A 27,954-nucleotide genomic window follows, 5' to 3' on the forward strand; every position below is an offset into this window, starting at 1 on the left:
CCCCCCGCCGCCGCCCGCCCTCGTTCTTGGGTGGGGTATCGTGGGGAGTTGGAGGAAGTCCTGCTTGAGTGTTCCTCTCGGTCTCTTTTCGTTGGCGATCTTCATTTTTCCGCTGGTCTGGCCTTCAGGCTGCCACTTCGATTTAAAAAAAAAAAAAAGGAAAGAAAGAGGGGGGGGATAAAAGAAAAAGGAGGGGAAGAAAACAACCCTCGCCATCACGCACTCCATTCTGGGGACGTATCCGGGGTGGGATTGAAGTCACTTCCCCGAGCGCGTGTGAAATCGAGGCGCCTTCGGATTTCAGCGGAACCCGTGTGGCTGTTGCTTTGCTCCTGATAGTTTGTTTCTAGATGCGTCTTGGGCACTTTTTCAGCTTAGCTGTGCAAATGCAAGGAGTTCCCACAAGGCGAGGATCGGGTGGGGGGAATGGAGGGTTGGGGGGAGAGGAGGGTGTAGGGTTGGGGGCCCACTGATGGATGCTGGAGGGAGCCCGGGGGAGCGTGCTCCGGCAGGTTGGAGGACCTGCGTCTGAGCGGCTTCACTTTGCCGGTGAATGAAAGTAGTGATCTGAGAGCCGAGTTTGGGTTTGGATATGAAGCCCTGACAGAATTTGCCATGGGGGTTCTCCTTTTTGAACCTGCTCTGAACACAGCCACCAACTGTCCGAAAGAATGAAAGACGGGTCAGTACGAATGGGACTTTTTTTTTTCTTTTTTTTCTTTTCTTTTCCACCCAGGTATAGTGTTAGGAAGTGGGTGGTAAAGTTTTAGAGCAAAGTACATATAGACTCTTCCTCTTTGAGATTAACTCCTTCAGGGCCTTCCAGTTATAAGTAAAATATCTAATAATTGCATATTCTTGCCCAAACAGACCAAATGTTCTAATCAAGCCAATTTTAAAATGCAAATTACCTAATTTCCATAGATTCCAACATTTCTGAATGTGACACATTTGGGGAAAGGGGGGGGAATTAAACCTGATAACAGGAAATGTGAATCATGCTATCAATGACTAATCTGCTGGGGGGGGGGGAGAAACTTAAGTTCCATGTATTCTATCATTCTGAAGTCAGTGTAAAAGAAGCCAGTGTTGTGTGTGTGTGTGTGTGTGTGTGTGTGTGTGTAAGATTAAAGCAATTTGATGTCTTTATTTCAGAAACGGCCCTGTTTTGTGTAGCGTGTTTGTAATAGATTTTTCATGAGAAATATGTGTGTGTGTGTGTATGTGAGTGTCAGTGTATGCTGGAGGGTTCAAGCTACAATGTCAGAGGCAAAGAGACCTCCGACATGCTCACATTAAGATTCTGATGTAGGGTTTGATGTGCCGCCGCTGCTGTTATTGTTGTTTAAAAGAACACAAGGCTTTTTTGAGTGTTAACATTTCTCACCAACTAAACCAGAGGACGACAGACGCCTTCTTCAAGTTGATACCCTTTGCATAAATTGAAGACAAGGTATTTTGTGTGCTCCTTGGTAGCGGCCTGACCCATTTTAGTGAAAAAGTGTGTTAAAATGAAACCAAAATACAGACCTGCCTACCCAGAGCCACTGGCTGACGTACTCTCTAGATCATGATAGAGCTGAACTGAAAACGGATTGGGCTGACACTTGATAATCAAAGTTGATTTATTGTTCATTAGTACTGCATTAGCCCTTTTCAGGCAAGGTAGTTATTTGTGTAGTGGTCTGTCAGGAGCACCTGTCATTTATAACATACTAGATAAGCAACCAAATATTAAAATGATGCAAATCAAAATATATTTCACTAGCTAAAAAAAACACAGGGTCCCATTTTTCCCTTCAAAACAGAAAGAGCATAATGGATCAATATTAATCTATAAGGGAAAAAGTATCCATTAAGGATATATATATATATTTTTTTCTTTACCCTAAGAACTAGTTATAGAGTGAAGGTAATGGGCTTTATATTTGTCTGTCTGCTTCAAGAACTTTTCTTTTCTTCTTGTATGTATAGATTGTCTGACAAAAAGTTGGTCAGTTAAGAAAATGAGTTAATCCAAGTAATTGGAAGAAGGTAGGCCTCCCATTTGTGTTGTGCTTTTTGGTAAACATATTTCATTAGATGAAACTTTTAAGCATGAGTTGATTATATGAAAACGTGATGACATCATAGCCAAGCTATGATAATGTCGGATAATAATGTCAAGTGCATTTTCTGCAACATGTTTCACTCTCGGTTTTTTTTTCCTTCCCTGCCTGAAAGGGAATGATCTCATGACATATAATAGAAAACAACCTAAGTGTCAAAAGAAAACAAAATTAGTGAACTTTTGTCTGCAGCCATAGAAACGCGGATTAACTCATATTTTTCCAGGATGGAATGGAAACATTGTGCGTGAGGATATATAGTGTATTGTCTTCCCTGCATTTTCATTTGACAGGGATTTTAGAGGCTGTGATCTTAATTAAATCTCAACTAGCTGAAATAATGCATCTAAAGCATTCAGTGTTGCGTAACCTTGCTCATTTGGTAAACCATAAATCATCAGAAAGCTTATGATCGGAATGGTTGGTTTGATTTTTTTTTGGTTTTGTTTGCAGTTAAATGTACCTTAAAAAACAAAACCCTCAATATTGCTGACTTGCCTTTACACAGTGTCAGGAGCTGTCACTTGAAAGATAAACTCTTTTATGACACTGACCAGTTCTACAACTTTTCAGCCAGCCTCAACACAATTGTAAGATACAGCGAAATTAAAATGTAGATTAATGAAAAGCAGTGCAATTCCAGATTTGTCTTGGCTGATGTGACAGGAATGTTTGAATTGCTGTGTTTCTGAGAAAGTGTTGTGGCCATCTTCTCTTCGTATACTAAAATTTGATTAAAATTAGAATTGGCAAAGAAAAAGGTTGGAGAAATTTATTTAGTTATGTGGCTTAAACTGTGGTTGAACATTGCCCAGGGGAACCTTGAAACCATGTTCTTAGGAACTGGGCAAATACAGTGACCTGTTCCGATGCACTTCATTAGTTCATTGTGATTTATAATCAAGAGAGGATGCAGCAACAGTTGACCAGAGAAGGTTAGAGTAAACAAAATACATATACATTGTGTCTCTCTGGGTGTTAACATGTTAATATATGTATCTGATGACAAAGACAAGCCTTAAAAGCCTTTTTTTTTTTAACTGTGTAGGTTTTATAAATTCTAGCACTTGTAAATATCGGGTTATTTACTTTTAATGCCTTATAAACATGTTTTGAATCTGCTGCTTTTTTGGGGGGTTTCTGTGTAGGCTTTAGTAGAAAATGTCTGCATGTAAAAATTGACAGCTCTGTGGTCGTAGTTTGCTTCTGTATATTTTTCGTATATAATATTTTAGATAAGGCTAGTAATTATGTTCCTGTGGATTTGTAGGTAGCTGGGGCCTTAACTTTATGTATGCCTGATTTGGGAATAATCTTGGCTCCAAATGCTAAATTTGTTGCTTGGTGAAGGATTTGGTTTGTGTTCTTGGAAGCAGAGTGTTTCTGGATACTTGTTTTGGTCATTTCAGGGCACATAGTCCTGACCTTCTCCCACCCCCCCCCCCTTCCTAAATAGCATTTTATAGAAAACTTTTTTTTCCTCTTTCATTGCAAAAAGAAAACTCATCCCTCATAGCTAAACAGCCCTCTGCACTTTGTAGGCACTTGAATTCTCTGAAAAGAGCTATACACGGGCCTTCTACTTCTAGATGATAGGATTTACCTTTTTTCTGAGTCACTCTGTCAACCTGGCTGAAGACATTAATGTAGGCTGAGTAAAATGAGTACCGAGCACATACATTATGCCTCATTTTCAAATCGGGTTACTAGCAACTATGTTATAGTGAGCTCTTTAGAATTCCTTGGTACCAGGTTTTAATTTTTAAGCTTTATCTTGCCCTTAAATCTGAAACATCATTGTTCAAATAACTGAGAACAAGCTAAATCAACAACATCAAAAAGGTCGGCTTCTGTGATTTCTCAAGGGCTTGTTATTTTGTACTTCCCAATTCTATTTGATGTCTTGACAAAACAAGATGACACAGGGGAGAATACATTAAATTTTGATTTTTTTCATCTAACCTGTTACAGTCCTGGCAGCTTAATTTCTTTTACTTTTTTTTTTCTTCTAGAAGGGGGTGGCTTTTTGTCCAATTACTGTAATTGTCACGCCACTTCACTTTCCCCTGCTTGCCTGGATTTTTTTTTTTTAAACTAGGCATTTTGGAGCACTTTTCTGACCTTTCACATATAGGGAGGTTGTGATTGGATTTTCTCTTCATTAAAAATAAATCAATGAATGGTAAAGTTATGAAAGAGGCAGCCTATGTTTTCTCATTAGAATCTCATTTGCAACCCTTAGCTTATCTGTGATGTTTAAGGTGAAGGTATTTCAAGTAGGTATGAGAAACTACATAGCTTCAGAATCTTAAGTTGTAATTCGAAGGAAGGAAGGAAGGATGGAAGGAAGGAAGGAGGAAAGGAAGGAAGGAAGGGAGGGAGGGAAGGAAGGAAAAGAAAAATGGTTGTACCCTAACGAAGGCCTTATAAAACTTTGCAACAAATCTAATTTTGGCACAGCTGCATGTTTAAATTCATTTTAGAGATTCCCCCCACCCTAACAATATGGGAAAAATACTATTTGCACTTTAAGTTCCTGTGATGTTTCTGTGCTGGCTAAAGTTTGAGTAAAGAACTATACATTTCATTCTTAGTCTCAAAAATAAAAGTGGAAGGGAGGAGGCCAAAGATAAACATATCTTCTATCTCATATATTCTACATGTTCTCTTCCCTTATTTTAAATTGTACATGTGTCTTAGATAGGATTGATAGATTTGCTATCTTTCATTAATTTTTTTAAATGCTGCTTCAGTCTAAGAGAACTCACTTAGCCAAGACCACTTCTCTTTCTCTTTAAGAACTAAGGATCTTGAGTTCAAGGCCCAGTACCAGCCAAATAACATACAATGAAAGAATTAAAGATCTGTGGATAGACTCTTTCTTTGAATCTTTCTCGAGTAATTCTCTCCCTCTCCCTGTTTGAAGTCCTTGAAAGTGATTCTTCTTGTTGTTATTACACAAAATGTCATGATATATTTGATTTATGTACACTAAATTGTTGTCCATCTTGCCTGTGGAAAAGACAGGTTGAAAAAGGAATGAGGAGACATTTTATCTTGATATAAGGAATAATGCTTGCCAGGCTGAATAGCCCACTACTTACTGGCTGATTATTTTCAAATGTAGTTTTCAGTCTTTAACAGCAGCTGATGGGAGATGATTTAATATATGTAAACTTTACATGTTTATGCTCAGAATGCTGATACTTATTAGAGCTCATACCATCCTGCTGGCTCTTAGTGGAGTAACTGCTTTGCACGTTTGGGACCTGACAGGGTTCCTGGGGAGGATCCATTGGTACTATAAACAAATATGAATTTATCCACTTTTAAAAATTTAAAAGATCAAAGAAGTGAGAGCCTTGGAAAAGATGGCTTATTAGGGTTGATAACCTGAAATAACTCCTGATTGGCAGGCAAGTCTTGGCCTTACAATTCTTTATGAAAGAAAGATAGCCTTTCTTGATAGAATGTAATAAACAAAATGATTTTTAAAAATGAAATGCTAATTGCATTTTAAAGAGATCCTTTTTTTCTAAAATTTTAATAGGTGGTTGTATTGTTACTGAGAGAACAGTTATGCTAATGACTGACTACTTAGGTGATTTTACATTAATATAATAACCATTACTTGCCTTAATGCTTTGTACAGTATTGTAACAAAATAGCTAAGTCTTTAAAAGAGTTACACAAAAAGCAGAATTCCATAATGAAACAGAATTATACTTTTCACATGAATAGCATGCTTTTTTTTAAGACTGAAATATTATGTCAGGAATGTATTTTCTTTTCTGTATGCTACAGCTACTGCTCATGGTACCTGGTTGGTGTTTTAATGTTTTATTTTTGTAATGCCAGAAGCTCCTTAACTTTTTCCTTTGCTGATACATCTGCTGTATCCATTGGTGTTTTAACTCTGAAACCTGTCTCTATCCCCCCTCCCCTTCTCTTTTGTTGGTTTGTTTTTTTTCAGGAGGCCAATGGTTATATGTTGTCTTCTCTCACATGAGCCAGCTTCTATATGCTCTTACACAGTTTGGTATAGTTCCTTTTTTCTTTTCCTCTTCTTTTGAAACGGCATTTTTCTTTGTTTGGTTTTGTTTTGACATTCTAGAGCCTTCTAATTTAATTTGTTTTGCTCTTGTTCTATGATTAACTAGGTGACACTTAGCTAACCAGATCAGTCCTCATCTAAACACAGCCTGAAAGTACAGAAGAGAGTTTCTTGGGACATACATGTATTGAATGATCAGAGTTTCAAAGTGGTTTCCAAATCATTTTTGGAAATAATATAATAGAGTAAATTCAGTGGTAGGTTAATGAAAATAAAGCCTTTTGTACAATTATTTTTTCTTCCCAGTTTTATTATTTGCACACCTAGCCATTAACAAGGAAGTGGTCATGTGCCAAAATCTATTCAGGTTTACACTGGGCACTATTTACTTGTAGTTAACTTGAATGTACACTAAAGGGAGAGCAAAAATGATAACATGTTTTGTTTTTCAGTATTTATATTGTGCCCATCTTACCTCCCACCCAATTCCTTCAATTGTCTCCTGGATTAGGAAGGAGTATTGTTTCTGGGAATGTGTTTTTTTTTATTTGTTTGTTTGCTTTTCAGATTTTTCCCCCCTGTCTTCCCATCCCCTACCTCCCCTCCTCCCCATGGGCAAGAAGCAGGGGAGGGGTTGGAATAATAGAGACATTATTTTAATAGTCTTCCAGGCTTTCAGATGATGTAGATTCATTTTAGAGAAAAAGCAAACTGGATCAGGCAGAATTCACACAGCACTGTCAGGGCTTCTAAGATAGTCACTGGTACAGCAGGCTTGAGCCACCAGCAGCTGGGGATGGCCCCAAAACAGCTCTATTTCTGCCATTCTCAGGGGTCTCTGTGTACCTGGGATTGACCACACCCAGTTTCTATCAGTCAACAGAATATCAGGCCGTGCCCCCCCACACACACTTTTTTTCAATTCATGATTTTCTCTTGAAACTCCACTAAGGAGTGTTAAATGTATGTGTGTGTGAGAGTGTGTTTAAATTCAGTTTTGTATGCTACCATTCTTTAAATGTCTGCCAGAAGTTTAATTTGAATTTCTGATCCCTGAAGGCAGCTAGACCGAATCATTCTAGTTCTTCATAAATTACCTTCTATGATTCATTGTTAACTCATAAGACCTACTCATTTCTGTATACTCAAACAGTTAACATAGCTACAGTATCAAGGATATTGAGGGGGGGCTTATATTTAAATTATCTTATGTGAGAGAGGGAAATCTAGAATTAGCTAGAACACTCAGGTAAGGCATGAGCCTTGTGGTTATACAAACCATGAGAAATGAATGTTGTTTTATCTCAGGGAAGGTAAAGTGGGTAAGCCTGGATTGGGAGGGGGAAGAAAAGAAAGAAAAAAAAGTTTCATTTTCACTAAGTACTCTCAAAGAGGGGCCTATAAATATTAGGTCGCTGTAGTTAAAAACTCACAAGACTGTTTTAAATACTATTGATTTAAACCACTGGCTAGATTTTATGAATCAAAGTGTAATTTCTAAGCTTTGGCCATATTTCTCAATGCTCAAGCGCTCTCTCTTGTGAGCCTTTAGCCGCTTTTGAGACATTCAACACAGGATTAAATGATAGTAGTTACAGTGATCAATAGGTTAAGACTGCTACAATCACTCTTGCCGCTAATGACCTCGGTAGTAATGGCCAATAAAATGTGGGCTGTAATAGCCCCTCTCTGGTCCTGCATGCCCTTTGATTCTCAGTATTAGTAGTGACTAGCTATAGGAGAAAGTTGGACGCTGGGAATTGAGAGTGCATAGATAGGCTATAATTCTTAACTATTTAAAGGCTTAAACTGTACTGATTTTTTTTTCTTTTTTCTTTTCCACCCTACCATAGTTTCTGGTCCATTGGAGTATGTTTGTTAAAGCTTTTCATAACTTCTCTTCCTGACATGTTGGAGCAGAAACTTGGGGGTGGGGGAAGATGCGGGGATGTGCAGCTTTATTGCATTTATAAATTAAGCCCCAGCCCACACTGGAGGCTCAGAGCTAAAATGGTGTGAAAATGTGCTTTCAGATAGTAAAAGCAAAGTTCAGGCCATCGAAATATAATGGCTCACTTCTGCTTATTCAGAGACTGATCAGAAGGTTTGGAGGATTACTCAAGCTTCTTGTTCCAGTCCTTCCCTGGGTTGAGCCTGCTGCTGGAAGCATTTTATTACTCATCAGACCTTCCATCATAATGTCCAAAGGGAAAAAGCAGGCCCGAGTCAAGTTTATTCTCTTGTTGGGCGGCATGTCTGTGAACAATGAGCAAGTAACTGGGCGAGGGAGTTATACTCCTATCCATCTGTGGGGGGTTAAAAAATATCCATGTATGTCAGTCTCTTCCCTTGAGCCCCATCGGTTTATTGCTAGGCAAGGGACAGTGGTGTTTCTCATTTAAGAAGATGCATGCTATTTACCAGACTTAAGAACGCTCTCTATGTAGCTATCCATATACTTAATCTATCATCTACCAATTTTACATGTACTATAGGTAACTTTTTAAATCCATTTGGTTGAAGGACAGTTTATATACTGTAAAATAATCTTTTTAAGCATATATGTATGTATGTATGGCCAGCCACCTTTATCAAAATAACCAGCATTTCCATTGCCCCCAAAGTTAGCATGTACCCCTATCTCATGTAGGATTTCCATAGCTCTTTTACAAATTAGGTCATTTTCAATGCATGCAAGGGGATCACTTCTGTACTGATTTCTATGAACACTCTGTGAAGTTACATGTTCATCCTCAGTTTCAAGTTTACACCACCCTATTCCTGTGTTTTCCCATTCATCGCCATCAGAAATTTGGCTGGTGAATATTTATGTTGTACATCATCCAAGAAATGCAGGGGGAAAAGAAGAAACCTTAAACATGGTTCTTTTGTTTGCTTAATCAGAACTCCCTGTATGGTGCTGTGGCAACTCTCAAGGAAAAGTAAACTTCTATTGTGATGGTTTGGCTTCAGCTGCTCAAAAGATAGTGATTGACAAGCCAGTACATATTTAAAAATTCAAAAAGTTTCTTCCGTCTGAAGACAAAGTCGACTAATTGGAATTAATTTGTAGATGGTTAGATGTTTTGATAATGTCTTCTTGGCGTTTGCCCTAGACTGAACGCAAGTTCACTGTTCCAATCATTGGTGATATTTCATGCTGTGAATTATCTTTTTAAAAGGATAATTTATCCATTCATATACATCTGTCCCTTTTTGCATATAAAAAATATTCAGACATGCCCATCTGTTTTAAATTACAGTGTTTCTGCATCCATACTTAAAAGGCCACTGCAGTAGAATGGATTCATAGATGACCTTCCAGAGTTGGGTTAATGAAATTTTTTTCAAACGCTCTACCTAGTGTTTTCTAAACACTAGAAACTTGCCTATCAACACCCATGCCACAACATCCAGTAGAAGAACATCCGCTGTACATGAATCTGACCTTCAGGAACCATTTTTAGTTCATCAAAATTAGTGATGCTGAGAAATCGGGACATCAGTGCATAATGACTGTGAAATTAGGAATGAGAGCTCGCTATGCAAATGACAGGACAAATCATGTGAAAAAGTCAAGATAAACTGCATATTAAGACATTATGTTACATAAAATTAATACTGCAGTTCTTCCTTTTTGCTTACTGTTCCCCTGAAAGATTTTTTTAAAATTCTTTTATCTTCTGATCAGCTATTGTCTGCGGGAATTTTTTTTTAAAGTGGCTCACAGGCAAAGTGCAAAACATGTTATTACCTTTTATTGTAATACATGAGATGACAGTAGATCCTTTTTAACAAAGTATATCCTTTACTGCTTCTCGCTTCTTGCTGTCACTTGTTTGATTAGAAACCAAAAAAAAAGTAAGATGCTTAAATATTACTCTTAGAAGACGGACGGGTTTTGTCTTTTCTTTCATTTTTTTTCTTTCCTTATCTTTTTTACTGGGGGGGGGTTGATTTTTCATGAAATAGTGTTCTTGCATTACGGGGACTGACAAAATGGTTCTCATGTAGTGTGCAAATTAAACACAAGTGCAGTGATTATTTTGAATAGCTAAATTACATTCTAGAAAGCTTGCAGAATTCATAGCATTGTCATTAGGTATCCGCTTGAATACAATTTGTGTAACCTTGGCCAAGACAGCCTGTCATTTTAATGTCAGTGTTTTATCTGAACAAGACATCATCCTTTCAGATACTGTGTGCAGGTTCCCTGCAAAGATGCCCGTGCAGAAATGTGTTAACAGTTGCAAATATGAAATGCTATCAAGTTCATCACTATAGCTGTTTGTCACTGAAATGTCATGGAAAGCAGCTTTTAATGGTATCGAACGTAGTGTGAAAGAATGGAGACATCTGGATGCTAGGTGAATAAGGAAGGTCGAAAGGCATCATAGGAGGGGTCTGTGTTCAAGTTTGGAAGGTGCATCTGAGGTTCCGGTCTCTGCCAGACTGAGTATTCAGGGATTGCTCTTAAAAATCATTGGTCACAGAGAAGTGGGGTATGTAAGCTCCAACTGCAAAGTGATTTCTTCTCATTGGCCTTCTTTAAAACAGGATTCAAGTTTGGATTCACATCCTATAGCTCATCTTGATCAAAGTATTGTTCCCAATGAGAAATTGTGATTGTTGTTTGCAGTCCTAGTACAGTTGATAAAGTCCCCCCCTCCTTGCCAGCATATTATAACTACCCTCTCTGTGCAATTTTCTTTCTTTTCCCTTTTTCTCCTTCCTTCCCTCCCTCCCCCTCCTCCCCTCTCTCTCTCTCTCTCTTTCTTTCATGTGTATGTGCTTCACACCTGAGAGTAGAATTTGAACTCAGAGCCTGGGCACTACTGTCCCTGAGGTTTTTATTCAAGGCTAGCACTCTTTGACTTGAGCCACAGCTCTAATTTCAGCTTTTTGGTAATGAATTGGAGATAAGAATCTCATAAACTTTTCTGCCCAGTCGGCCTCAAACTGTGATCTTCACATCTCTGCCTCCTGAGTTAATGAAATTTGTTTCATTAACTCCTGAGTAATTAAAATTACTGGAGTGAGGGGGGCGGGAGGGGGTTAATAACTCAGTGGTAGTGCACTTGCCCAATATGTAAAATCCCCGAATAGTAACTGTACTCAGAATAGGAATAAACTCCATAGGAGATGACACAGGATTTGTGGCTGTGTCCCCTTTGGATGCCTATATATGATTACATGAGAAATTAGTCATTTCTTTGAGTGGATGGCTGCCTGCCCTTGAACTTGGGAGCTGTGTGCTACGCTCCGGATCACCTGGCTTCCTTTTCACCCTTCGTTGATTACCTTTCTAGGTTCCCGTGTCAGTGGCTATGATGACACCTCAAGTTATCACCCCCCAGCAAATGCAGCAAATCCTCCAGCAGCAAGTGCTGAGCCCTCAGCAGCTCCAGGTTCTCCTCCAACAGCAGCAGGCCCTCATGCTCCAACAGGTAACGGTTCTCCTGCTCCTGTTCTTCCTCCAGTGCCAGTCCAACCCAAGGCCCCAAACTCCAGTCACAATGCCTCACCACCTGGAGCAGGCTGGGTGGGGCAGTGCCCAAACCCAGCCCTGCCTGATCAGCTGCCTTCGCATCCCTGAAGGAGAGAAGTCCTTCCCAGCAGTGTCTAGAGCCCAGGCCTGCACCATACCCCGCGGACTGAGATTAGGGCTGTAATTGGACTTGGTGGAAGGGAAAAGATCTTTCAGGCTTACGTGGCTTTACACTCTTTTATTTGGTAAGCCCAGCGGCTTCGAAATGATGTGAATCAAAGCAAAACAAGGAGCACGTCTGGGGCAGCTTTAAATATGACAGCTCTTGAAGTCCCCATTTCAACTTGGAAGCTCCACAATTTTATTTTTGCCTTTAACATGAAGAAGCACTTTGGAGTCGGTTAGTTTTGAGACCCAGAGTTGTCTGTTTGTTCTTCTCGTTTTTGTTTTTTAACTCCCTCTGTAGAGGCTGATGTTGAATTGAACTTCTGGCTTCCCCGGTGGTGTCACGGGGATCGGACATTCTTACTTGACAGGCACCTGGACAGCACAAATGAGGCAGAGTGCTAAGGGGGAGGAGTTACTGGTATGGGGTGATAAGGACAGGATGCAAAGGAAGCACCCAAAACTGCCAATGACCCACATTGACATGACCACCGGTCCATCCTGCCCCACGCCCGCATCTAGAAAGCTAGTGGTGGAGACTCAGCACTCAAAACAAGGGCATGCTGCCTTTGTTGTACAAGCAAAGGTCATTCCTTGTTTTAATTAGTTTGTGTAGAAAAATGGTATGTTTTTCATCAGTTCATTCTTGAGATTAGTTCTCAAACAATAACGCCAAGAATAGTCAGTGTGTGTGGAATTTATTGTTGAGTATCAAACTAAAGGTCAGGCCATTACAGATAAAAGGATGCTATTTTTCAAGTCACAGTTTGTATATGGCACCGAAAGAGACAGTGGCTTGGCACTGCCCCACGTTACTTACCGTTTTTCTCTTTCCTTTGTAGCAGCAGCTTCAAGAGTTTTATAAAAAACAACAAGAACAGTTGCAGCTTCAACTTTTACAACAACAACATGTTGGGAAACAGCCGAAAGAGGTACCGACGACGATCCATATTTTACTTTCAAACCACAGATCCCAGAGGACTATCTCATGGCTATTAAACTGTCATTCATCTTTTAAATGATTGCACAACGGAGCTGACTCTATCGCTTCTCAGCTTTCAGGCCGAGAGTTATTGTCCTGTTTGTGTTCAGATTTTTTTTTTTTAAATTTCCTTGGGTTCCATTTGCTGGCGGCCACATATTTTTACCCTATGGCTGCATGCGGATCTGTGAGAGGAGGACCAGGAGGATTGTGGGTAGAATAACATGGGCTACATCGGCCAACAGAACTGAGGGCCAGCCTGTAGTTGGGAAGAGTGACACGAGATTTTCTAGGACCTACTTTTTTTTTTTCTTTTTTCTTTTTGCCAGCTGTGGGCGTTTGGATGAGTAGTGATGTCCTTTTCCATGAGAAGACTAACTCTGAAATAAGAAATAAGAAAGTTAGAACATGATCAAATATCCCCATCTTTAACTTCCTTTAGAAAGGTGTGCATATAATAATTGCAAAAGGCACACACTCCAGTTAAGGGAGACACTGGCTTGGGATATGCATGATTACTTAGGGGCAAGGCGATATGGTCTATGAGTTTCTGTGTGCTTAGTGCTTTGTGGTGTCTGTAAGTTATTATTTTGGACCACCCTACCCAGGATAGACAGTTGTAGTCCTGGACAGAATATGAGGCCTTCCAGCTCACCTGCTGTACAGTGCATTGTGGGTAAGACTGCGTCAGGGAGTTTTACACCTGTGCCTTATTACCACAGCTTCTCCCCAGTATAGAGTTCTCCAATAATTCAATGTGTCCCCATGTGGTTTTGGAGTGGGCCAGTAGGCTTACATGTTGTCCTAGGGATGGCATATTTTATAATTCTTTGAACGGTGCTTGGTCTCCTTTCATGGCTTCTGCCAGGGCCCTCTGCATTTGGCTACTACTTCCATTCGCAGGGAGGAAAGGAGTCTTCCCGCTCACTCTGCACGTCCCTGTCCCTCACATGAGTATAAATTCAGACAGCGCTAATTTTACACACAGGAGTGACCCAGACGGTCTCCCTGGACCGGCTCCTCCCTCTACACAAATTGGGTACATTTCCCGTTCTCTGCCAAGTTTTCACCCTAGAGTCCTGTTTAGCAGGCTGCCTGTAAACCCCTGCAGAGTAGGGGCAGTTTTGGGGTGAAAGGGAGGAGGTGTTTTAATGAAAATGCTGACACAACCTTAAGTACAGTGGCGCGCTACCGGGTGCTGCTATAATAAAAAAGGGAACAGATTAAAAAGTGTCTAAAATGTAAATCTAAAGGACTAACAGTAATTAAAATGGAAATGGCACAGGGAGGGAAGGCATGTAATTGTGAGATATCACTGTGCAGAAGGTTCTCAGCTTTGTTTTGCTGGCTGTTTTTCTAATTCAGCAGGGCTTACTCATCAGTGGCAGTTCAATGCGCGTTAATGACTCTGGGATTGCAGGCATCACTTTGGACAAAGAAATGATTATTGTGCGGTCAAAAGAAGTTCAAAGACAAGAAGGGAATTTCAGTTTTTTTCCTTAGAGATCCACATTCAAGAGCATATAAATTAAGCCAAATGTTAAAAACCACAGTCTGAAAGCTGACTTCAAAGTCACAACTCTCTAATTAATGAACTGCGAGCTTCAGTTTGGACAAGTTGTGGTTTGATGCGCCCATAAATCAACATGACAGGCCTGTTTCACAGTCTCAGACAGTGCTTGTCATTGAGACACATCAGATGTAAACAGAGCAGAAAAAAGAAGGGATATGAAGGAGGTGCAATTGATCAACAGAATTGGTAAAAACCCCCTTTTGGAGCACATTATGCATGATCACAGGAAATGGTTACAGCCTCAAGAGGTTTTCCCTTCTGCTGTTGCTTTTTTGAATCCGATTTCTAACAGCCTTCAAAAGGGAGAATAAGAATCGCGGAGTTTCTCCCCTGTGGCTTGCAGGCAATAACCCCCTGTTGTTATTTTGTGCTCCTTTCTTTTCAAAGGCATCAAAATTTAGTTTTTTAAAGATCTTTAACTCTATATTTGAAGACAAACAAAAAAGGGTTGCCACTGTCATTCTTATCAGTTACCAGGGATTGTGTTCTTCCTTTCTCTTGCCACTTCTTATTAACCTCCTATTTGGTCTGTTAGACATAGTTTGGAATGCATGTCTGCACTCTGGGAGAACATGAAAGTTCAGAGGAGCTCCAAGGACCGGTAAAGAAATGGGATGGAGAAAGTTGTTCAGCAGAAGGAGGGATACAAAGTTAACTCTTCCAAATTGCTCTGGTCAGGAAAGCAAGCACCAATAGGCTGGTTCTGGCTGGGGGTTGGGGAAGGAGGGTGAAAAGGGAAGACCTTGTGCCTGTACCTGGACAGGGTAAGCCACATCTGAGTATCTCCAAGACAAGTCGGCTTGCTGTGGTCCAGCACTATTCTCTCTCTTAGGCAAATGTAGATGACCCGGAGATGGGTGGCCTTAGGTGTATCCAGAGAGAGGCCCACTTGTGGACTTTTTAGGCTTGGTGATGCCAGTAGACGAGCAAGACTGGCAATGACCAACACTGTTGTAAAGAAAGAACGTCCTTTCTTTCCTGAGATGGGAAAGTCCAGTCCCCTGAAATTATCCTGCAGGTGATGATCCTTTTGTGTGAAAAGAAAGAGTCACATGGTAGCAGTTTCATAATGTGGCCTGGTGGTTATTTACAATTTTAACAAGGTTTGCACTTGGATGTTGACAGATGGATAAAGTATATTAATTTAGTGAACCACTGGTCATTAGAGACTCATAATTTCGTATTGTCAAGTATATCTTGCCCTTCTTATTTCTGGGTTACTACTTTAGTAAAATGCTAGACCCTCAACCCAACCAATATGCCTTTGCCACTTTTTTATTTTTTTTAAAAAATTATTTATCTATTTATTTATTTTTGGCCCAAAGTTGTCTCGAGATGTTTCCTCGAGAAAGTGGCTCCACATTGGGTCAGACCCAAAATACTCACAACAGGCTTGGCCATTAAAGGGACCCCTCTTTCATACTGACAAGAGTGGTGTAGAAATGTCGAGTCAAAATTCCCTTTAAATCAAGCTGCAGGGGAAGACAAAAAAAAAAGATGCTATCCTGTGTGGGTGAGGTGGGCTGAGTTGATTGTTTTAAAAGGGCCGTTTGTCCAGGCAGTTATGACAGTTTATGTTAGGTAGTAGGGAGTAGCCAAAGAAAGGAAAACAGACCTTTGACTGCGGCTCTAGGGAGGGGATCTGAAACGCAGGGTTTATCAGGGTATTTTAGCATTTTAACACTGACGACTGACCTGTCAGAGACTGTTCAGAGACCTTTTTTGTATGCATTCAATTGTGAGAAGTAAACAAATGGAATCGTATCCTGTGTTTGGTAACTGGGTGGAGAGCACAGTTTGGCAACCAGTGTTGCTTTTAAATTCTTTCTGTGGACAATGGGCCTTGTATACTTTTATATCCTGGCTTTTCAAACGTGGACAGCTTTCATGAGCCTTTCCTAGGGATGGCTACAGAGACAACAGCAAAGGCATCAGTCATTTTATATAAATACACAATTTTTAAACATTTCATTTACAGTAAGACAGGAAATGCCCTCCCCAGCCCCCGGCCTCCCCCCCCTTATAGCCTACTTCCACAAGATCTAATCCCCCCTCTTTTATTGTATCAATGTTTCTTCTCTTTCTCCCCCACCCCCATTTTTTTTTAATGTCCTAAGTTAATATCTGTTGAAAGAGTGAAAAAAATCACTTGGACATGAATATAACTATCATTGGGTTTTACATTAATGTGATAACATGGGAAGGGGTGAAAACAATTGGATCATTTTCTGCATGCTGTTCTTAAAATGAAAACACGGGCTTTTCATTTAAATTTATTTAAATTTTTGTTGTTCCCAGTATAGAATTTGTTTTTTGGAGTGAAACTCAATTAACTCTCTCAGTGGCGTGGTAGTAAGTCTGAAATTGGTTGCTAATATGAGAATGATGGTTTTTTTTTCTTTTCTTTTCCTTTTTTTCTTTTCTTTTCTTTTCTCTTTTTTAAACTGTTAAATAAACTACATGGAGCCTGAGAGGAAGCCCCTGATCTTCTCTTCTTTGAACTTTGCATCAGAAGGTCTTGGTATACGGGCCCTTTTATAGATGTATCAGATCAAGGTCATGTGTTAGGTTAAGTGAATGCACTTGTTTGTGAAGTGTAGTTATTAACTAGAACAGGCAGACTATTAAAGGGTTGGGTAGTCCTTGTAGTTGCCAAATTCTCTCTGACCTTGTGAATAAGATACTCAGAATTAGGAAGAGATCTTGATGTTTTCTTGAGGATTTTTTTTTTAATTATAATTTTTTTATTCCAGTTTGGGAAGGGTTAAGTTTCTTTGCTAATTGTTAGCCATGATGTGGCCAGGATCTCCACCTCAGTATGATTCCTAGTAGATTAAGGATATTAGATAATTTCCTTCTATTTATTGTACTAGTGTACTGTATTATCTTTCTATCACTCAGATAATTACTGAGGAAATCTACATTAATTTTTTTTTTTTGGCTGGAGCAAGGCCCACTATACACAGGAATGATGTATTGATGTTTTACACAACAAAAGTTTCCCCCCCTGTCATTGTCCAATCAAGAAAAGATATTTATCATATCCTAAAGCCCCTTCTTTTCAAGAACAAAGCAGACTGGGGACTCAGGACCAACAAGGAGACCTAGGCATTTCTGAGAGTAAAGCCAAGTTAAGGATCTGCAGCTTAGTGTCGTATCGTTCCTATTAAGCCCTCAGAGTCGAGTACGATGTTGTTTGCTAAATTATGAATGTGTGTAATTAAAATCTAGTGGCTGTTTCTATGAAAGATTTACAATGTTATTTCATCGTTTGTCATGGCTAATTAACAATATTAGATGAAGTTTTTCTTCTTCAAAGGTCTGATTTTTTCTCATTTATTTATGTCAGAAGTGATAAACAGAGTAGTTAAAGGCTCCTGCCGATGCAGGCCAGGAGGGAGGCACCTTGTGCTTTTAAACACCTCAAAGGTTCAGGGTTCAAATCCCTCCAGATTGGAATGATGCAGTCATCTTTCAAGTGTTGAATAATTACACATTTCAAAGTCTCAAAGTTCATATCTTGACTACCAAACTCAGGCTGTTCCCACCAGAAGGCAAGGTGTCTTAGTGAGTGGAGGACTCCTCTTCCTAGGGGAGCAAGCAGAAGGAAGGTAGCGCACTGCCCTTCAGATGTGGTGTGTTCCCGTCCCTTTTAAAGATGACATTGAGCCTTCCAGGATCTCTCGTGACGTTCTCAGTGTTTGAAGCTGGTGAATTTTGACATGTCTCCACTGTTACCTTCCTTGGGAAGTGGGCATCTCATGTTTCGTTTCCTTTTTTCTCCTTTCCCCGTTTCTTACAGCAGCAGCAGGTGGCTACCCAGCAGTTGGCTTTTCAGCAGCAGCTCTTACAGATGCAACAGCTCCAGCAGCAGCACCTCCTGTCTTTGCAGCGCCAAGGCCTCTTAACCATCCAGCCCGGGCAGCCTGCCCTTCCCCTCCAACCACTTGCTCAAGGTATGCATTGACTACACAGACAGCAAGATGGCCCCGTGGGAAAGGAGAGGGTGACATGGCTGTCTTCGCATCTTCCAGATTATTATAAATCCAAAGCTGATGGGCTCTTAATGGAAGTTACGGAGCCTGCCAGTGTCAGAAACTAGATTGGGGAGAATCTGAAGGCTCGCAGGAGGGAGTGTTACCCCTTGTAAATCAGCACGGGTCTGGAGACACTGTGAAATGCTACCTTGGCCTTCCTGGACATCTAATGAAGTCTGGGAACCTCTCAGTGTGATGCCATGGAAGACTTTATTTTCTGCTCCTAGTCATTTTAAGGCAAATTTGACGTAGTATACCTTCCTTAAGTCAGTCTTACTACTGCTTTGTGTTAATGCTGATTCTGAGTGTCTAAGGATAAATTCTGGATTAGTTTTCTATATATGATTGCAGTCAATCTCTTTATTTTTTTAAATGATGTTTTTCTCTGTCTTTTGCTTTCTTTTTTTAAAAAATATTTGTTGATGTTTGAGCAGGTTAGTTACTTATTCATTGCTAGTTCTTCAGAAAGTGGGATTCCTTGAAAAGTGACAGAAGAGCCTAGATTTTATGAATGCCTTTTGAAAACTAGTTACTTCTTATGCCAGGGTGGTTGGTTGGACATTGAAGACATAGAAACACGAGAGTTGTGGAGTGTCCTCTTGGCTTCAGCACCTCTGACTTCACGTGTGTGATGTGGAAGCAAGTGGATTCGTGAGAAGTAGAAAGGAAGGAGAGACAAAGGGAGGGCGAAGGCTTCTAGGAGAAACTAGCCTGCCTGTGTTTTAAAATCTGATTTGCCCTCCAAGTAGTTGGTTCTCAACTACTCAACCCTAGATTGAACATAATGCAGAATAAAAGATGTCTGTGTCTGTTCTGAACACATAGTTTTTTCTTGTCATTCATCTCTCAGCAGTACAGTATAATGATTATGGCCATAGTGTTCTTATTGGGTCTATTAAGTGGCATAAATAAGCCAGAGGTGATGGAGGATGTGTGTAGGTTCTGTGCAAATATCATGTCATTTTATATTAGGGATCCTTGGATCTTGGTATGCAAGAGGGCATCCCACAGATACCAAAGACTGACTGATGGTACCAAGGCCTGTGTTCTTTCAACTCTATTACATCTGAACCTGTATGTCATGTGCCTTAAAAACAGGTGACTACCACTTTGGGTGTTTTAGCTTCACTTGCCTGTGAAAACGTTGAAAATGTGACACCTTCTTTGTGTTGCTTAATGTGTGGTCATTTGTCTAGTCACTTGGTGTGCTGTGGATCGGTGGGGTGTGTCTGAGTTTAACTCATCTCTTGAGTAAGCCATACCCAACTTTTGTTCCTTATGGTTGTTTTGTTTGTGTTTATTTGTTTGTTTTGCTCTATTCTTTTGGGGGGGTGGGCCATGGGGCTTGAACTCTCAGGGCCTGGGTGCCGTCCCTGAGCTTTTGTGTCCAAGGTTAGTGCTCTACCACTGTGAGCCACAGCACCACTTCCATCTTTTCTTTTTTCTTTTGTGAGGCGGAGGCCTCTTCATGTTTCCCAGGCTGCTGTTAAACTCCTAAGCGCAAGTGATCCTCCTCCCTTGGGTACTTGTGAACTGGGATTACAGACAGGAGCCACTGTGCCTGACTTGCTATTTCCCCTTTTGCTCTTTCTACGGTTGTTGTTGCTGTTTCATTTTCATTTTGGCTTCTCATGTTCAGACCAGTGCTTTTCCCTCCTTTGACTTCCCTGTTACCCTTCACCACCTTTCTGCCATGATGTCTCAGTTGCTTGGTGCATAGTATCTCTTCTAGTGCTGATCAGATGGAAACTCTGTGAGACTGAGTCTATACATGGGGAAGAGGAAGGCCACACAGGCCAAGAATACATTTGTGGGCTTGCATGTGTTACAAGGCGTATTAATTACACCCTCTGGTTTATTGTTGGAAACAAGGAAGGCTGCTCTGCCCCACCTTTTGGACTCATGCTTCACCCTCTCTCATCTTTTCCCACCGCTCCTATACTATTAAGTTTTCTCACTAGGGTTCATTGTTATAGTACATCAGTTAAGCTGTCCAAAAGAGGGCAATTGGGCAGTGACAAGACAAGCTCATGTGTAATGTGAAAGAAATGAATGTGGTGATGCATGAAGTGTAATCTCTGCAGTAACATATCAGAGACACCGGTAGGTAATTCACTAGCCATGGCATTGATTGATATGCCTAGCAGTCTGCTATAACTATTAGCCACTGCAACATTAGGAAGAAGCATATTTAGACTCCTAAGGGGTCTTGTATGTGTTCCTAAGATGGCATAAATGTAAATATTTCTGATACCAGCCCCTTGCAGAAAACAACCATATTGTCAGTTGCTATCACTACTGAATCAAGAGGTTAACTCTGTCTCCCCTACCCCCTCAGCCAAAGTGGCTTGAGAATTCAGTCCTGTTGGACTACAACACAATTCTTTTTTATCAGAGAGATGATGGCTTAAAACTGATGTCATTATGAGGTTTAAATCAACTTTCTGCTTGCTTGAACATGGTCACCTGGGTATGGATGCACAAGGACAGAAAAAGGTTGATCAACTCTGTTTGTCTTTGAGCCAGTGATACCTGGGGTTGTAAAATTGAGTTCCATGAACAGTAATCTGTCAACTGTCCCCACAACATACATTTTTTAAACCTGCGCCTGCATTTTCTTTTATAATGAAAGGGACGGGTTGTCCTGAAAAACATACACACACACACACACACACACACAAATGTAGGACGGGTTGTCCTGAAACACACACACACACACACACACACACACACACACACAAATGTAGCCAGGCACAAGGGGTTTGTGTTTAAAATGCTGGTAATGCTGGCTTCCTAATACAATCATCAAGATTTTTTTACATACCTATTTATGGCCTTACTAAGTTACTTTAAATCTGTGTGGACATCTCAAAATGTAGAGAGAGAAAGGGATAGTTTAAAGACCTTCCTCACTCTCCCCCCAGCCCCTGGAGGTTTTATATAATAAAATGAAGGCATAATTTTTGTTGCTGTTTTTCAGATTATTACAGGGTTCTCTTCTCTTTTGCATAATTACCATATCCATTTTCATCCTCTGGTCCTCCCCAGCACCAGTAATTTTATATAGAAATATTCTGTTACTATCATGTCAACCTTTTCAGGTTTAAAAATGTAAACTCTTTAAGTAGAAGAAAATTGCACGCTTGGTTATGTGCTTGTTCATGGATTTGTCTAAGTTGTTACTCTTTCCCCTTGCAAAGAAATGGGTGCTTTCTGGAGATTGGATATCCAGATAATTCAGATGGGTAATTAGCTTCTCTTTTATTAGTCTTAATTCTACCCTTAGATCTTGGCTGTCAAGTAGCAGAGGTCTTTGATGGGTACTGTTCACTAAGCTCACTACTGACCATCATGAACGAGGAGAGGAGGAGAGCAATTTGACTGCTCTTTGTTAAAGCTGATGAGAATATTCTTGTGTACAACTGCCACTAGAAGGTTGAACAAAGATGTACCACTTGGTCGTGTGCTGAGACGTGTGCGTACCAGCACACCACCAGTGTGTCATCCTGTTGGAATGAGGAGTGACAAGAAGTCACGCTAATGTTTTGGGTGTAACAAGTGCTACTGTGTTACACGTTTGTCTTGATTTGTACATAAACAGTGTACTTTTGAAGCATCTTCAAAGTGCTACTTTTGCTGTGAAGGAAGGTGTTAACGTACTTGTTAGAACCACATTTTTTTTTCTTTCTCGGGCAACTGACCCACGAATCAATTAGTTGGAGTTGAAAAATTGGAGATTTGTTCTTTTCACGTGTTGACGTGCTAGAAAATAAAAATAGGTGTTGACTTGTGTGCTTTTTCTATCAAGATGCTGTCATCAGCAGACAAGGCTATGCAGGGTTGTTTCTATTGAGTCAATAGTGGCCTGAGGGTCGGCGTAGTCACAGGTAATTGTCGGTGTGTGGAGCACAGAGGTACGCCTGCTAGCTGCAGCACTGCCCACCTGTCACTTGGAAAGGTGATTGAAAATAATAGCCCAGATGCAGCAAAACTGGACATGGGATTGTGTGGTGACCTTTCCTTTTGTTTAATCTGCCTCTGAGGTTTAATTTCAGGGGACAAGTAATAATTGAATATGCCTAATAACTAAATGCTCATTTGGGACAAAATCCATCAAAATATAATTGGCATTTGATTTTTTTTTTTTTATGAAGGGAGAAGAAAACTGAGTTAGCTGTTGGAGGATGCATGTTAAGGGTATTTTACCACTTAATGCATCATTTGGAGGCATCTTTATACTATATATTAATTGCAAATACTTGAGCATAGGAACATTTTTCCTGGAGACGAGAACCCTTAGGAGAGACCAACTGTTTTTGTTAATGCTCCTCTCAGAAAGGCGGGGAAGGTTATTGGTCTACTGTGCAATAATTTACTCCTCTTTGATATGCAAACGATCCACGGTGAATATAAAAAAATCCTATCAGACTCATTTCACAGTTCTTAACCACTGGGATTCTCTGGAGTCCGTCGCCTCATTAGACCACTGCTCTCCAATGCTAGCATAATTAAAATCTTTAACAGTTTAGCAAAGTAAAGATGTTTGGCTGATCACGTTGAGATGATTATCTATCCATTGTATTCTAAATGGCAAAAATAAATTAAATTTAGACCTTGGCATTTTTTTTATTATGTGTTTCAAATGAATATAATGCACACAGCCTTCTTCTTTAATTCAATACCTTTTGGTGTGGTAAGAAACATGCCTGTTTCAGCTGCTGTCCTTATAACCCAGAAAATGGCCCCCTTTTTCTAATAGCTGTGTTACCCTTGATTGAAACAACGAACTACAATCCAGAGACACCAGTTCTAATGTGGAGTCACCTTAGGATGGGTGCCGGGTATAGGATTTCTTCTCGGTGCTCTTTCAAAGGAAGCTGCTTCTGTTGGTTGGTGGCGTTAGGTGAATTTCAGAGCCTGTGTCTTCTGTGTGCATGCATGCACTAGGGTATGCACTGAAGTTGGATGTAGAAGCCCGGCCTGTGCAGTCATTCTGTGGGGATAAAGACTTAGTACTCTATGACAGTGAGATTAATGGTCCTGATTGTATCTCTTCTTGGGGAAAATACGGGTTGACACTTTTCTTCTTAAAACCCCTGTCCATTTGTGACCCCCCCCCTTAAAAAACAGGAGCACTCTATTACTCTAAGCTTATTTTACGTTTTCATTTTATTCCGTAATGGTTCATTAGCTCTGATCTAAGAAATGACAGTAATAATAGTGTTACTTGTATAAAAAAGTTACACAGTTTTCCAGTAGACACATCCATCAATTAAGCATGTGGTACTAGAAGCCAAAATTAATGAGGAAGATAGGTGTGTTAATGAAATAATCATAGTATAATCAATTTGACTGTTAAAAGTTGAGAAGCATTTCAGGAAGGCGATATGAATTCATAATTTATGTCTAAAAGTGATTAATAAAAACTATATTTAATAACAAAGCTATTTGTCATCATTTAAGACTTAAGCACAAAAAATTATTCATTTTGTAGCTCATGTTGTCATAAGGATATAGTCGAACAAATTTATCTCAAGCCCTTCTGGGTGTCTAAAAATATGGTAGTGTGTCTCTACGTTTTTCCTAAAATTGAGAAACCACATTTTGGATGGATGGAGGCAGACTGTTGTTACAAAATACCAGTGTTTGAATCCTTTCTCTGGGTGTCTGTCATGTGGGCTGAGAGCCTTTCAGCTGGGCTGCTCTGTGAGAGAGGTTTATTGCTACTGTATTTGCCTCAGTTGGGAGGGGAAGGGGGAGGGAAAAAAAAAAAAAGAAAAACCAACCTACATACACCAAAAAGCCCCCTAACACTAGGCTTTGTTTACTGACTCTTTGATTTAATTACTGTTTGAAGAGGACGGAATTAGCTGTTAATTGATTTAATTATCCAATTTGTTTGTTTCAGGCATGATTCCAACAGAACTGCAGCAGCTCTGGAAAGAAGTGACAAGTGCTCACTCGGCAGAAGAAACCACGGGCAACAATCACAGCAGTTTGGATCTGACCACGACATGCGTCTCTTCCTCTGCACCTTCCAAGACCTCCTTAATCATGAACCCCCATGCCTCTACCAATGGACAGCTCTCGGTCCACACTCCCAAAAGGGAAAGGTAGGAATGAGCCATCGTCCATTTTTACCCAGGGAGGGCCACGTGGCCCATGGCAGATGTGGCCTAGCCCTGCCATATCTCCGTGGTCCTTAATTGAGTTCTCGTGTGACTTGAATGTGCATATAATTATATACACATGAAGGATGTATTCAGTAGGGTTTGGGTGTGAAGCATCTAATTATTTTCACCTTTTCAACATGGAATTAGCACTTTTGCAGATGTATTCTCAGTGTAGAAGTACAGGCAGAAGCCTTGGAATTTCTCATTGGAGGGATTGGATTTCAAGACTTCCAGGCCGATTCTTTCTGCCAAATGCTCTCACCATACAAGCCGAATTCCTTGGTTGTAAACACCTTCAGGGAAGAGTAATATCTGCTGCGGGCAATTTTGAACCATGGTTTGGAAAAGCATAAACTTCTGATAGTCTACACTGTCCCTCTTGAAGGCAGGAAGCCATCTTTTTCATGGTCTATCACCAAACCATGTGGCCTTTTTAGGATAGATATGGGGGTGGGAGCTGAAAGGGGGAGGATGGAGGGATGGAAGGGCGTGGTATGTGATCATTCACGTGCACCTACAGCATATTTCCTTGTGATTGAAATATATGAACATCATCCATATTGCTGTATTCCTGTTTGGAGGTGGAGATACGTTCTTAAAGGCCTCAAGATTCAAATGAATGTTAGCTGAAGCTAGGGTTGTTTTAGAGATCCGGAATATATCATGTTAGCATGGAGTTCTAAGAAAATAAAGCTGTTCATTCATATTATATCCTAGCACCTAGAAACATTATTAATACTGCTGTTGAAATGCTTATCCAAAGTGGAATATATAACGCTTCTAAAATTAACAATTTTTTTCTGTTGACTATTTTAAAAATATTTCATCTATATTTCATATGCAGAGCTTGCAGACGTAGGAAGAGAAGAAACCTTCAAAGTAGCATGTGATACCAAATGCCATTTTCTATCAGGAAAAAAAAAAGCAAATTCTATATTTTTTGTTGTTTTTAACTGAAAATGATTCAGTGAAGAAAAGGTTTAGTTATGCATTTTAGTTAAGCAATCATAAGTATAATTTAATGTCTTTCTCAAAATATTGAGTGTTAAGCCTGCTGTTTTAATTATATATATATATATTTATATATATATATATATAAATATATATATATAAATATATATATATATATATTTATATATATATATATATATATATATATTCGTGTCAGAAATATTATCTGAAGTTCCAAATAAAGAACCTTTAGTCGACAGTGAATCACAATACAGTGGTGATCGTCTAAGATTTCCCATCACCTAGCGACCTGGTGTTCATTGTACCATTATAGCACCAGGCCTTCCTCCCAGACTTCGTCATATAAAACTTGAGCATATACAGTTATGAACACAGTATTATACTTGGTAATGACAGTGAACAGCACTGACTGGTTCATGTACCCACTGCTCTTGATCATTATTTTAGAGTAGATTTCCTTTTTTACCTGTATAGAATATGTTGGGTGTGCTAGGATGGTAGGATGGCAGCAGCCTCATCCATACATCCTATGTTACCTGATGGCAGCTTTTTCTCTTGTGCTAAATTCAGTCTTGTGCTTGTTTGCTCATCATGGCCCTGTGAGTAAGTCTCTCTCTCTCTCTCTCTCTCTCACACACACACACACACACACACACACACACACACACACCATTTCGCCTAGAGCTATGGTAAGCTGTACGATGTAGGTTTGTGGAAGTACATCCAATGATGGTCACATACTAGCAAAGTTACCTAGTGCTACATTGCCCAGGCTATATCCTGAGATACTTTCCTGAGATATATTTCTTAGGATGTTAAGTGACACATGATTGTGTCTACACACATGCAGAGCTATGCACATCTGTGCCTGTCTGTGATTCATGTTCAGCATAAGCTTAGAGATGAGAAGAATGTTTTTGTTTTGGCCCACATTTGAACCTCAGCTCTAAAGTTTGTAGGAATATCTGTGGTAGATAATTAAGAACTAAGGGTTGCTTTCAAGTTACTGGCTTAGAAGAGGTTAAAGAATAGAATGGTGAGGCTGGTGCCAGTTGCTCACACCTGTTATCCTAGCTACTCAGGAGGCTAGGATAGGAGGATTGAAGTCAGCCAGCCCCAGAAAGAAAGTGCATGAGACTCTTATCTCCAGTTAATCAGCAGATAGCCACAAATGGTGCTGGTGGAAAAACAAAACAAAAACATTAAGGGACAATGCTCAGGCTCTGAGTTCAAGCCCAGTACTGGCACACACACACAAAAAATTTTAAAAATATTAAAAAAGAGGAAGAAGGCTGGGCGCTGGTGGCTCACACCTATAATCCTAGCTCCTCAGAAGGCTGAGATCTGAGGATCACAATTCAAAGCTAGCCTGGGCAGAAAAGTTCATCAGACTCTTATCTCTAATTAATCATCAGAAAACCAGAAGTGGCATTGTGGCTTAAAAGTGGTAGAATGCTAGGTTTGGGTAAGAAAGCTCAGGGACAGTGCTCAGGGCCTGAGTTCAAGTCCCACAACTGATCAAAAAATTAGAAGAAGAAGAGGAAGAATGGTAGACAGTGAGATTCAGTTTGGAGCCATTAGGGGAAAGGCAGCTTCCTCTTCTCTTGGGGGTAGAAATGGATGTCTGGAAGCCAATCTCAGCTCTTGCTATGGAATCTCTTATAATGTCTGTAGTACTTATTTTTTCAAACTAGAAATCCTTAGTTTGCTCTAAAGGAAATGTTCTAGAGTGTCCTTGTTTGCTGCTCTTGCTGTTGACGTCCTGAGGTTGGTGCCTTCCATTTACTGTGGAGCAATTGACTCACATCTTTATCCATAGGCAGACAGGGGCCCATACACTAAAAAATGCCGACTGATGCACTTAAGGTATTTGTTGTAATCTTGTCAGCCACTGTGGAGCCTGCACAGATTTCCTGGGATACAGAAATCTCTTCTTGTTTAGATGCACTGGGCTCAGTTTCATCTTAAAAGGTTATATGTCTGCAGTCAGGTGATAGCTTAAATGGAGGCGAGCAGTAGAAGAATAGCCCTTTTCAGGTCTTAAGGCACATTTGAAAGTAAATGGATCTAAGAGACAGTCTAATTCCAAAAGACTAAATTTGTTTGATTTTTTTTAATGGTCTTTATTTGTCTGAATAAATGTCGTGTTTAATCTTCATTATTCTCCATGCCCAAATTTGACAGTGGATGGGATGAGAATTCAGATTTCTATGAGCCTGAATCTGGATATAAAAACGGCCTGAGTTGTTCAATTGAACAGGCAAGGAGGAAGCAACGGTGGAATTATATGCCATTAACTTATCTCTTGGTTTGCTCAGTTTATATTACCTGGTAGGTTCTTAGATGGACATCTTATTTTATCTTTGGCACTGGGTATCAAACCCAGGACTTCATGCATGCAT

The 27,954-nt window shown here is 40.1% G+C and overlaps 1 protein-coding gene across 7 annotated transcripts in view; it reads left to right on the forward strand.

The window, feature by feature from the left end:
* The window catches only part of Foxp1 (forkhead box P1), a 340,880-nt gene that overhangs the window by 232,813 nt on the left and 80,113 nt on the right, over window positions 1-27,954 (forward strand). For 5 of the 7 annotated variants that reach the window (XM_013010482.1, XM_013010488.1, XM_013010485.1 and 2 more), the window contains 4 exons: window positions 11,472-11,609; window positions 12,658-12,747; window positions 18,173-18,326; window positions 24,316-24,520. In XM_013010482.1, the coding sequence (XP_012865936.1) occupies window positions 11,472-11,609; window positions 12,658-12,747; window positions 18,173-18,326; window positions 24,316-24,520 (587 nt within the window). The remainder of the gene's footprint in view (window positions 1-11,471; window positions 11,610-12,657; window positions 12,748-18,172; window positions 18,327-24,315; window positions 24,521-27,954) is intronic. The other 2 variants (XM_013010484.1, XM_013010486.1) reach the window with 1 other exon arrangement.

Source organism: Dipodomys ordii, unplaced genomic scaffold (genome assembly GCF_000151885.1).
Source record: "Dipodomys ordii isolate 6190 unplaced genomic scaffold, Dord_2.0 Scaffold12, whole genome shotgun sequence".
NCBI classification, from domain to species: Eukaryota; Metazoa; Chordata; class Mammalia; order Rodentia; family Heteromyidae; genus Dipodomys; species Dipodomys ordii.